Here is a 10,270-nt window from a genome sequence, read left to right on the forward strand (position 1 = left end):
CCCAAAGATTTTCCCACCAAGCATGCTAAGTATCAGTCAATGTTAATGGTGAACATACCATCCATTAGTCAAAGGTGACATTGCAATGATTTTAAGAATTAATGGGTATTACTATATATTATTCCAATAAATAATTTAGGATAACAAGTACTCCTTGAGAAATAGTTTAGGAAAAAAAAAGTCTTTTGATTATATAATATGTTACTCTAAGATCCCATTTGGTTATTAAAAAGGAATTGAATGAAATGGATTGAAAAAAATTAATGCAAAAATAAACTAAATTATCTTTTCTCTTTGTGGTGAGCATGATAAGCCTTATTAATATATACTTTAAATGTAAGAATCATTATACCTTTCAAAAATTTTATGTATCATAATTTTTAATCCTATAAACTAAATTACCCCTCTCTTTTATCAATGTCATTAACTGTTTCTTTTGATAGTCTCATTTTTATCTTTATTTTTTCAATCCATTACATTTCATTCTTTGCTAACAACCAAGTGGAACCTAAGACTATCTAAGCAATTTCTCTTATACTTTTGCATCTCTCACTAAGTGTGTGTTTGGGAACTTGATGGTATATTCTCTTTTATATTTTTCCTCCAATGAATCGAAGAAAGGTATAGAACGTTGTTTAATTAAAATAATTACTTTCTTGAGGCTGCTATTATTCATTAATTAATTTCCAAGTAGGTGATGCTGTATGCTGGACCCTTGTTAATTGGAATAAGCTAAAACTACTTTTGAAACTTGTCCTTTTTATTATAATTTTTTTAATTTCTATGATTGACTTTGAATCTTCTTATGTATAGGTCAACTAATAATCACTACAAAAAAAATTGACTTTTAGCGGTGACAAAACTAAAAAGTTGCAGTTGAAAGTTTTCAGCAACAACAAAAGGTCGCCACGATGTTTCCGCGAGAGCTCTTATCATTGATTTTATCTGTGGTGACAATAAAAGTTATTGTTGAAAGTTAAGAATAGAAAAGAAAATTTGTTGTTGCAGAAAGATAGTCATTGTTAAAAGTTGAGAATCTTGTTGCCGCAATAACCACATATCAACAGCAACTATTTGGTCGTCGTTGAATGTTAAGTATCAGTGGTGACATTTGTCGCCATACAAATGCTAAAAAATAACACTGGTTCACCAACCCATATGGCACCATATCACCTGCCCCTACCTTACGCCACGTGGCACCATGTTACGCTCACCTCATGCCGCGTGTCATTATTTTATCAATTTATATTTGTATTTCACAAGCCATCTCCTTCAATGTTTGAACCCATGACCTCCTTCTTTTATATTCCACCATTGTGCTGTTAAGCTAGAATGACCTTACAGTCTATTATTATATAATTGAATATAAATAAACAAACACACATTATTAAACTATACAACCGCACATATATCTTAAATATTAAATATTATAAAATATCATTACTATCATTATATACTTCAATTTAATTCTTTTAATTTATTAAAATTATAAATTACATTATTTATTTTGTCTAAAGTAAACTATAAATATAATTGATACAATATCATTTGTATTATTTATTTTAATTTTTTTACTTCTTGAGGTTATTATATTATTTATTTTAATATTCATATTTATAATTATAATGTAAAAATATCTAAGAATAAATAGTAAAAATATAGATGATTATACATTAGTTCATAATTATTTATTTTTCTAGCTATTTTTATTTAAAATTTTATTTTTACTTTTAATTAACAATAACTCTTAAGAATTTAATTGCTTTGTTTTTACATTATATTTTAATTTTTTAATTATAATTTTATAAGAAAATTATACACCATATTATCAAATTTTTTTTATATATTTATGTTGCAAGATAGCAACAAAAAAAAAATCATGTAGCATCACATATATAGATATATTTCGTATATTGTAAAAGTTAAAAGTATAATTTTAGAATATATTATTTTTCTTCTTTTCATTTTTCTCTTTTTTATCATTAGTCATCAAATTGCAAACATCTAAACCGGCATTAGGTTTTTAAAGTTACTGGTATCAAATGTAGAGTTTGAATTGAAAAATTTGATTAGATGAAATATTATTTTATAAATGAATAAAATTTAACTATCACGTGTTTAATTATTATAAACAAGTAATATTATTGTTTAAAATATCAATTTAATTATAAAACATTTGAAAATAGTTGACCAAAACTAAGTAACCAAACTGCCTTAAATAATTGGACTAAATCAAACTAAACATTACTTAATAACAAAAATTGATGTAAAATAATATGGTTTGGCATAATTCTTTACTCTAGCTTGTTAGCATTAAATAATATATTAATCTTATCTTAAAATAATTTTATTATTTTAAAGTTACAATTTAATCATAAAATATATTAAAGAAAAACTTATTATGTTATTTTATATATTAATTATAAAATTACAATAATACAATAAAATTAATGTCTTAAAATGTTAAATATTAGATTACACAAAAAATAAAAAATTATGATGATAATACAAAATCAAACTTTCATCGGCAACATTCACTTTCAACGGTAGCTCTAAAAAGTTACTTCTAAAAGTCTTACTTTCTACTGTGACCTTAAAAAGTTGTCACTGATTGTCAATTTTTAACAATGACTTATGTGTTGCTGCTAAAACTTAGACATTCAATAGCAACATGCACTTGTCACCATTGAAAGTCTAACAATCAATGAAAATTATATATTATTGCTATAGAAAGTTACCCTTTTAGCAGTGACTTTAAATATTGTTGCAGAAAGTTAAAAAATTGCTGCTAAAAATGAACAATTTATAGTGATAGTAAAAGTCACCGCTAAAAGCTGAAAGTCATTTTTTTTTTTTGTGGTGAGTGTAGTGAAATCTATCTTTAATAATTTAAGTTTTTTGAGAAGATCATTGCTTAGCTTGTAAACCAATAAATTTTATGTTGTGTTAATGTCAATTTGTTGTAATACAGTTCTGAATTCTAATATGATACTTATCAGCGGAGTTGTTTTTAAATTTCATGATTACCCTTATGAAATTTACTTGCCTTCTGCATTCGAGAAAGACTAAGAAGCTTTTAATTTTGTCAGCTTTGCATTACGATTTATAACCTTCTTAAAGCAATTTCCCGATTAGCCTTCTGAAAATCTGGTCATTTTCATCAAAAGAAAGAAGCTTTTTCTTTAATTCATAACTTCATTTTCAAATACCCAAATAAATTTGGAACTTAATTACAGCAAATTCACTACAACCTTCTGAAGGAAACTATTAAATTTCATAAATTCACAAATTCAACTACGAAATCTTTCCCTTATTCCAAAAACACACACACACACACACACACACACACACACACAAACATATATATATATATATATATACACGTGTATGCATAGATTTTCTACGTAGACACACACACACATTCAGAATTACAAAATGACATCTAGGGGCACTTTATATATTGGTGATTCCCAACAAATATAAGGAATTAATTTTTTTTTTAAGAGGCAATAGCGTCCTATGACTTGTTTAGTAGAGTCTCTTGGAGGAATTATTATTTTTATTATTTTTCAGAATAAAGAGTTTTAAAATATTTATCAAATGACTTTGAAAGACCAGAGTACTCCTCTCCTGCATTACTTTTCATTTTTTTTCCCTTTTTTTTTTGGCACAAAACTCTGAAACGAAGGTAACCTTATATTTTCTATGAAATATATTTGGATCCAGGATATTAGAATAATAATTTGAGACGCGCACACATAAAACCATAATATATGTTTATTATCCGAGATAATATGATATTCTATTCCAAAGTAATTATATTGTTTTAGTATAGCAGCCAAATTTGATCAGGGTCAATGCTACAAGAAGCCAAATATATGTTTATCTATCAAATATATTCAAGAAAATAGTATTAAATTGTGTCATTGATTAATCTCACCTTACAATTAAACAGTTAACCTATAGATGAGGAAAGCTTTAGTAGATGGTTTGCTAATCTGACAATTCACTGACTTTGGAACGTGTACTTCCAAATACATAGTCAAAGGCGTATCGCGCTGAGAGCAATGTGCGTCCACACACACACACACACTCACACAAAACTCAGGCTCAGATCAGAAATTCAACTTTGTGGCAAGCTAAAGGGGGTAATATCTTGTCATCTTTTTCCCTACAGCCATGGGATTCAGAACTAAAATTCACATTTTGATAAAGCTTTTGCTTTTACTTTTCAATTTAAATCTGGGTTTGAGCTCTGCAGTGGACACCATCACCACAGGTCAATTCATCAGAGATCATGAAGTAGTGAGCTCCCATAGCAGTGACTTCAAGCTTGGATTTTTCAGCCCTCAAAATTCCACAAATCGGTATGTCGGAATCTGGTATCTTTCTGAATCTAACATCATCTGGGTGGCTAACAGAAACCAGCCACTGGTTGATTCTTTTGGGATTGTCACAATCTCCAAGGATGGGAATCTTGTGGTTTTGGACAAACAAAATATGATTATTTGGTCCACTAATATCTCAAATATTGCATACAATTCTACTGCAAAACTTTTAGATATTGGGAATCTAGTCCTCTCTGATGACAACACAGGAGAAACTATATGGGAGAGCTTCCAACATCCTTCTAATGTATTTGTACCAAAGATGAATATCAGTTTGAACAAAATAACTGGAGCGAAAATGAAACTTACATCATGGAAAAGTCATTCTGATCCATCTACTGGATACTACTCGGTTTCTCTTGAACGCCCTGATGCTCCTGATATTTTTGCTTGGTTCAATGGAACTCATCCATATTCTCGAACAGGTCCATGGAACGGCAGGATTTTTACAGGAAGACCTATGATGCCAACAAGGTATCTTTATGGATGCTATGTTAAAAATGAAGATGATGGAACAGTTTATATAACTTGTGATCTTGCAAATGATACCAGTTTTCCAATTCTTAGCTTGAGCCCACAAGGCCAACTTTGGATTGCACTGTGGAATGAGAAAAGAGAAATCATGAGGAACATGTTGAATATCACTTATTGTGATCACTATGGCATTTGTGGGGCATTTGGAAGCTGTAACTCACGAAGATCACCAGCTTGTAGCTGTTTGAATGGGTATGAACCTAAGAAACTAGATGAATGGAATAAGCAAAATTGGGCTAGTGGGTGTGTGAGGAAGAAGCCATTGCAATGTGATACGATGGGAAATAGCAGCGAAGTACATGAAAAGGACGGTTTTTCAAAACTTGAGAACATGAAAGTTCCAGACTTTTTGATTAGGTCAACTGCCCCAGATCAAGATAATTGCAGAACACAATGCTTGGATAATTGTTCTTGTGTGGCATATGCGTTTGATTTGCATGGTATTGGATGTATGCATTGGAGTGGAGATTTGATTGACCAACAAAGATTCTCCAGTGGAGGGGTTGATCTTTACATTCGTTTGCCTTTGTCAGAACTTGGTAACTTAAATTTGAAATCTAATATATGTTTCCTCATATTAGAAAGTTTTCACCTCAGCTACTTGACTTTTTGTTATGAAATGCAGAGAATCATTCACACAAAAGAAAAATCTTGACTGCAATTATGGCGACAATAGGAATTATTACTTTAATTGCCTGTGCATATCTCGTAAGGAAATTGACAGTTAAATGCGCAGGTATTGCAACAAATTATAGTTTTCATCCAAGATTATTTATACTTGCTAATAGAATGTGTGCATTATTCCGTAATTTCACCGATTACCAAACCAAAATTCTTGATGTAAAGATGGGATTCATTTTCCCTAATCACTATGGTTGCGATTAATACTATATCTGTTTGAAAATATGACGTTTTTTAACCGAAGAAAGTGTCATTGTATTGTTCTACATAGGTGGGGCAGATTCACATAGCCAGGCTCAAAGAGTGATAAGTCAACAAGAAGAAATCAAAATGGACGAGCTTCCACTTTATGATTTTGAAGAGCTTGCAACTGCTACAAACAATTTTCACACCACAAACCTGCTTGGACGAGGTGGTTTTGGATCAGTTTACAAGGTAATTTGTTTTTTCTCGTGCAGTGGATCATTTTTCATGTAGGAATGATCAGTTATTATAATTGCTAATAATTTCTTTTTTACATAATCTTTTATAGGGCCAACTAAAAGATGGACAACTAATCGCAATCAAAAGGCTTTCAAAAGCATCAAGACAAGGGCAAGAAGAGTTCATGAATGAGGTTGTGGTGATTTCAAAGCTCCAGCATCGCAATCTAGTAAGACTTTTAGGCTGTTGCATTTGGCAAGATGAAAGAATATTAATTTATGAGTACCTGCAAAACAAGAGTTTGGATACAATTTTATTTGGTTAGTCTCCATCTTTTATTGTTCGTCTTGTTTTTTAGTTCATCCATGATTTAAAAAAAAATCGTTTAATTTTTCTCAATGTTCATTGAGTTGCTAATTGAGGCAACACTGTGCTTAGTCTACAATACTTAATCTTTCCTTTGGTTGCAGATCCAAGCAAAAACCAAAATTTAGATTGGCAAAAACGTTTTAAAATCATTGAAGGAATTTCTCGAGGTTTACTTTATTTACACAGAGATTCTAGAATAAAAATCATACACAGAGATTTAAAGGTTAGTAACATCTTATTGGATGAAGAGCTAAATCCCAAAATATCAGATTTTGGAATGGCCAGAATATTTAGAAGCAATGAAGATCAAGCTAGTACTAGAAGGGTGGTTGGCACATTGTAAGCATCTTCTTTTCTTAATTATCCAAATCATTATCCAGTGACAATTAATGCATGTTAACTTGGTAATAACTTCTCAATGTAGTGGTTATATATCTCCTGAATACGCGATGCAAGGACAATTTTCTGAAAAATCAGATGTCTTTAGTTTTGGAGTTCTATTGCTAGAGATTGTTAGTGGGAGAAGCAACTCTCGATTGTATAACACGGAGGGATCTCAAACGCTTTTAGGATATGTAAGTATCTTAATACTTTTTTGTTGAAATAAACTTTGTAGTTTCATGCTTGAAATTTTTTATATTTTCAGGCATGGAAGCTATGGAATGAAGATAATCTTATGTCCTTTATAGATTCTGAAATACACTATCAAGGTTCTAGTAATGAAATTTTACGGTGTATACACATAGGACTTCTGTGTGTACAGGAACTAGCAAAAGAGCGACCAACTATAGATAATGTAGTGTCAATGCTAAGCAGTGAGATTGCCAATCTTCCTCCTCCCAGGCAACCTTCATATGTACTAAATGAGACAGGATTTGCCACAAAGTCCACTTCAGAAACACAGACCTTGTACTCTACTAACTTTGTAAGCATCACTGACATAATTGGGAGATAATAATACTAAGGATTAGATTTGATGGAAAATTATTGTGATACTTTTACTAGGATTTAGCTAGCTATGTGGATAATTATATTTCATTACTTAATTCTAATGTTTCTTGAAACCAATATTTCTTCCAACAATGTTGATATGTTGATATATATGATTTGATTATATGATATAATAATTGTATTGACATTGATGTGATTTCATTGTAAATAATTATGATATTGGGAGATTAATTTGTAATTATATATATTTCAAGTACGCATCGATCATCACATTTTTCTTGTAATATTCTCGCCACTAGTAAGATGCTCATGTGGATTAATTAGTACTCGCTCTTATCCATTATCTCTAACTATTTCACTAGAACTAATGAAAGAAGGTTAAGTAATTAACTTTTTTTAAAATAGAATAGATTTTCAATTTTACCCTTATTTAAATGATTTTTTTTAAATTTGCATTACATTATCTCTCATAATTAATGGGTTTAAATAGGAGTAATATTAAAATATATATAACTAATGCCACATCATCAAGTGCCTTATATTAAGAATCAAAGGATTTTTCTGGAAAGCGCTCTATAATAGGGACCAGGCAAACTGCATTTCTCACATTATCTCTTGCTCTCCTTATATTTCACTATTGATTTTCCTCCGATATTCTATATGTTATCAAAGATTCTAGACAAGATAATATTATATTGTTAACACAGGAAATGATGAAAAAGTAGTTTATGCCTTTCCACTAGCATGATATCAAAAACGCTTTCCTTCATAGTAATCTGATTTTAAGGAAAAAAAAAAAATATATATATATATATAGAGTAAACTCCTATTGTACAAAGGAAGTCTAGATTAGTATGTAGGTCACATCTTACTCTATATATTGATGTTTGTTTGAGTTGCATTTTAAGCAAATATAATATTATATTGTTATCATATGAATTGTTTGCTTTAGTAACCTATTCTATTTCTACATTAATCTGTAGTCAAGTGACCGCTTCTGGTGTTTCTAAAGCATCTAAATTCTAATATATCTGTATTTACTGGCATTTAGACAATTATCATAGGAAATGATCATCGAGGAATTTTTTAAACTTATAGAAGATTAATCGACTTTGCTTTGATCATATTTACCTTTTAGGATGCAGTGAAATTTTCTGCAGAATCGTCATCGTTGACTTGGCAGAGGAATATTTGTGCCAAGCAAAAAATTTGATTTCTTACAAGTAATGACCTTCTCGTAATGCTTAAATGATTGAAGATAGATTTCAGTTCACAATAAGTTGACCTATACATTAGAAGATTCAAAGTCAATCCTAGAAGCAAAAATAATAACGTAATGGACAAGTTTCAAAAGTTGGTGTAGCCTGTTATATATTCCAATTGAAAAAGAAGGCTTAAGTATGAGCACCTACTTGGAAATTAATTAAATATGAAGCAGCTTCAAGAAAATTATTATTTTAGTTATTAAATGTAACTTATGCCTTTTAACTATTAGTTGAGGTGTTTCTCGTATCCCAGACTTGAAATTAGTACAATGTCACCCTTAAAATTATAAAATCAGCACAATATTACCATTGTCATTAAGAGGGAGCAAACGTCCATCGTTTGGGTAGTGTGGGGCCACATTTTATCTATGTGGCATACACATGGGATCCATATGGAGCCAAGTCAAAAATTTTCGAGGGGCGAGGGGAATAGATAGGAAAATGAGATAAAAATCTCCCTAAAATATGTAAATGATAATAAAGTTTTTGAAATGTCACAATTTTTCTCAAGTCTTTAGAAACTTTTTTTATATTGATATTTTTGATGGAATGACTAAAATACTCATATTTTAAAATTAAAAAAAATTAATAGCCCTAGCCCCAAGAAAAAGAAGTAAATATCTTTTGCTTGTACTATCTAGTTTCCCTTTAGGTTTGAGCTCTACAATGGATACCATCACCACAAGTCAACTCATTAGAGACCATGAAATAGTGAGCTCGCTACCACAAAATGTGCTTTTAGGTGTGCCTTTTTTAAAAACTTATGGAGAAAAGCATTTTGGTATGTTGAGGCGGAACCTATCAGAGCACTTTTATGAAATAGCACTCCAGAATATTAACTCTATTGAAGCGCTTATAAGAGAGCTCTAGTAAATCATAAAAAAAATTCAAAAACAAAGAATGGATGCCTTAAGAGCGCTTCAAAATAAAGTGCTCCCAAAGACTTTCATTTATTAGAGCTCTTAGAGGCAAAGCGCTCTAAATAATTATGTGAAAAAAAATTAAAAGAAGAAATATTTGCCTTTAGGAGAGCTTACCAAATAAGCACTCCTTTGGGTTGTATAATTTTTTTTAAAAAAAAAACTCCCTTTAGGAGTGCTTTACCTAAAGGTTTAACCTTTAGGAGCACTTAACGGTTAAGCACTCCTAAAGGGATAAGGAGATAGGAGCCCTTTCTTGAAAACGCTCTCTCATTGGATATTTTTACTGAGAGCTTTTTATATAAGCACTTTGAAAGGCTTAATATATAGGAGCACTTTCTTAAAAAGCACTCCTAAAGGCCTTTTTTCTTAATATCAGAATTCAATATCAGTCAAGCCCCAAGCATTTTTGAAGTATAAACCCACAAATTCTATCCAATTCTTCTCTCTCAAGACCCTTCCAACTTTTTCTCTCTACCTTGTCACCATTCTTATCCCAATCAATAGCTATCATCAACTATCGCTTGCCTATCGCAGGAACTTGCCATACTTGTTGTGGAGAACAGCTATTCAAAATTGCAGATTTGCTTCCTATGCATCATATTTCTTCTTCAAACTTTGCCACCATTGTATCGGTGTATCACATTTCACCTTCGACCGAGTCTCGCCATCACCATCTTTATCTTTACCATTGGTGCATCCAGCAACTTTTGCTGTCGTTGTAGATAGCTAGGTTTTT

At 30.8% G+C, this 10,270-nt stretch overlaps 1 protein-coding gene across 1 annotated transcript; it reads left to right on the forward strand.

Moving 5' to 3' along the window:
• The first annotated feature begins 4,170 nt into the window (after positions 1 to 4,170).
• LOC129287015 (G-type lectin S-receptor-like serine/threonine-protein kinase At1g11330) lies at positions 4,171 to 7,463 on the forward strand. The gene is made up of 7 exons (XM_054923151.1): positions 4,171 to 5,461; positions 5,548 to 5,658; positions 5,875 to 6,038; positions 6,136 to 6,346; positions 6,497 to 6,734; positions 6,820 to 6,970; positions 7,042 to 7,463. Exons 1-7 carry the CDS (start codon positions 4,180 to 4,182, stop codon positions 7,348 to 7,350), a joined length of 2,466 nt encoding a protein of 821 aa, XP_054779126.1. The 5' UTR covers positions 4,171 to 4,179; the 3' UTR covers positions 7,351 to 7,463.
• Positions 7,464 to 10,270: the final 2,807 nt, after the last annotated feature.

The sequence above is a fragment of the Prosopis cineraria genome, unplaced genomic scaffold, assembly GCF_029017545.1.
Source record: "Prosopis cineraria cultivar Desert tree isolate PC_DT_omini unplaced genomic scaffold, ASM2901754v1 PC11, whole genome shotgun sequence".
In the NCBI taxonomy this organism is placed as follows: domain Eukaryota; kingdom Viridiplantae; phylum Streptophyta; class Magnoliopsida; order Fabales; family Fabaceae; genus Prosopis; species Prosopis cineraria.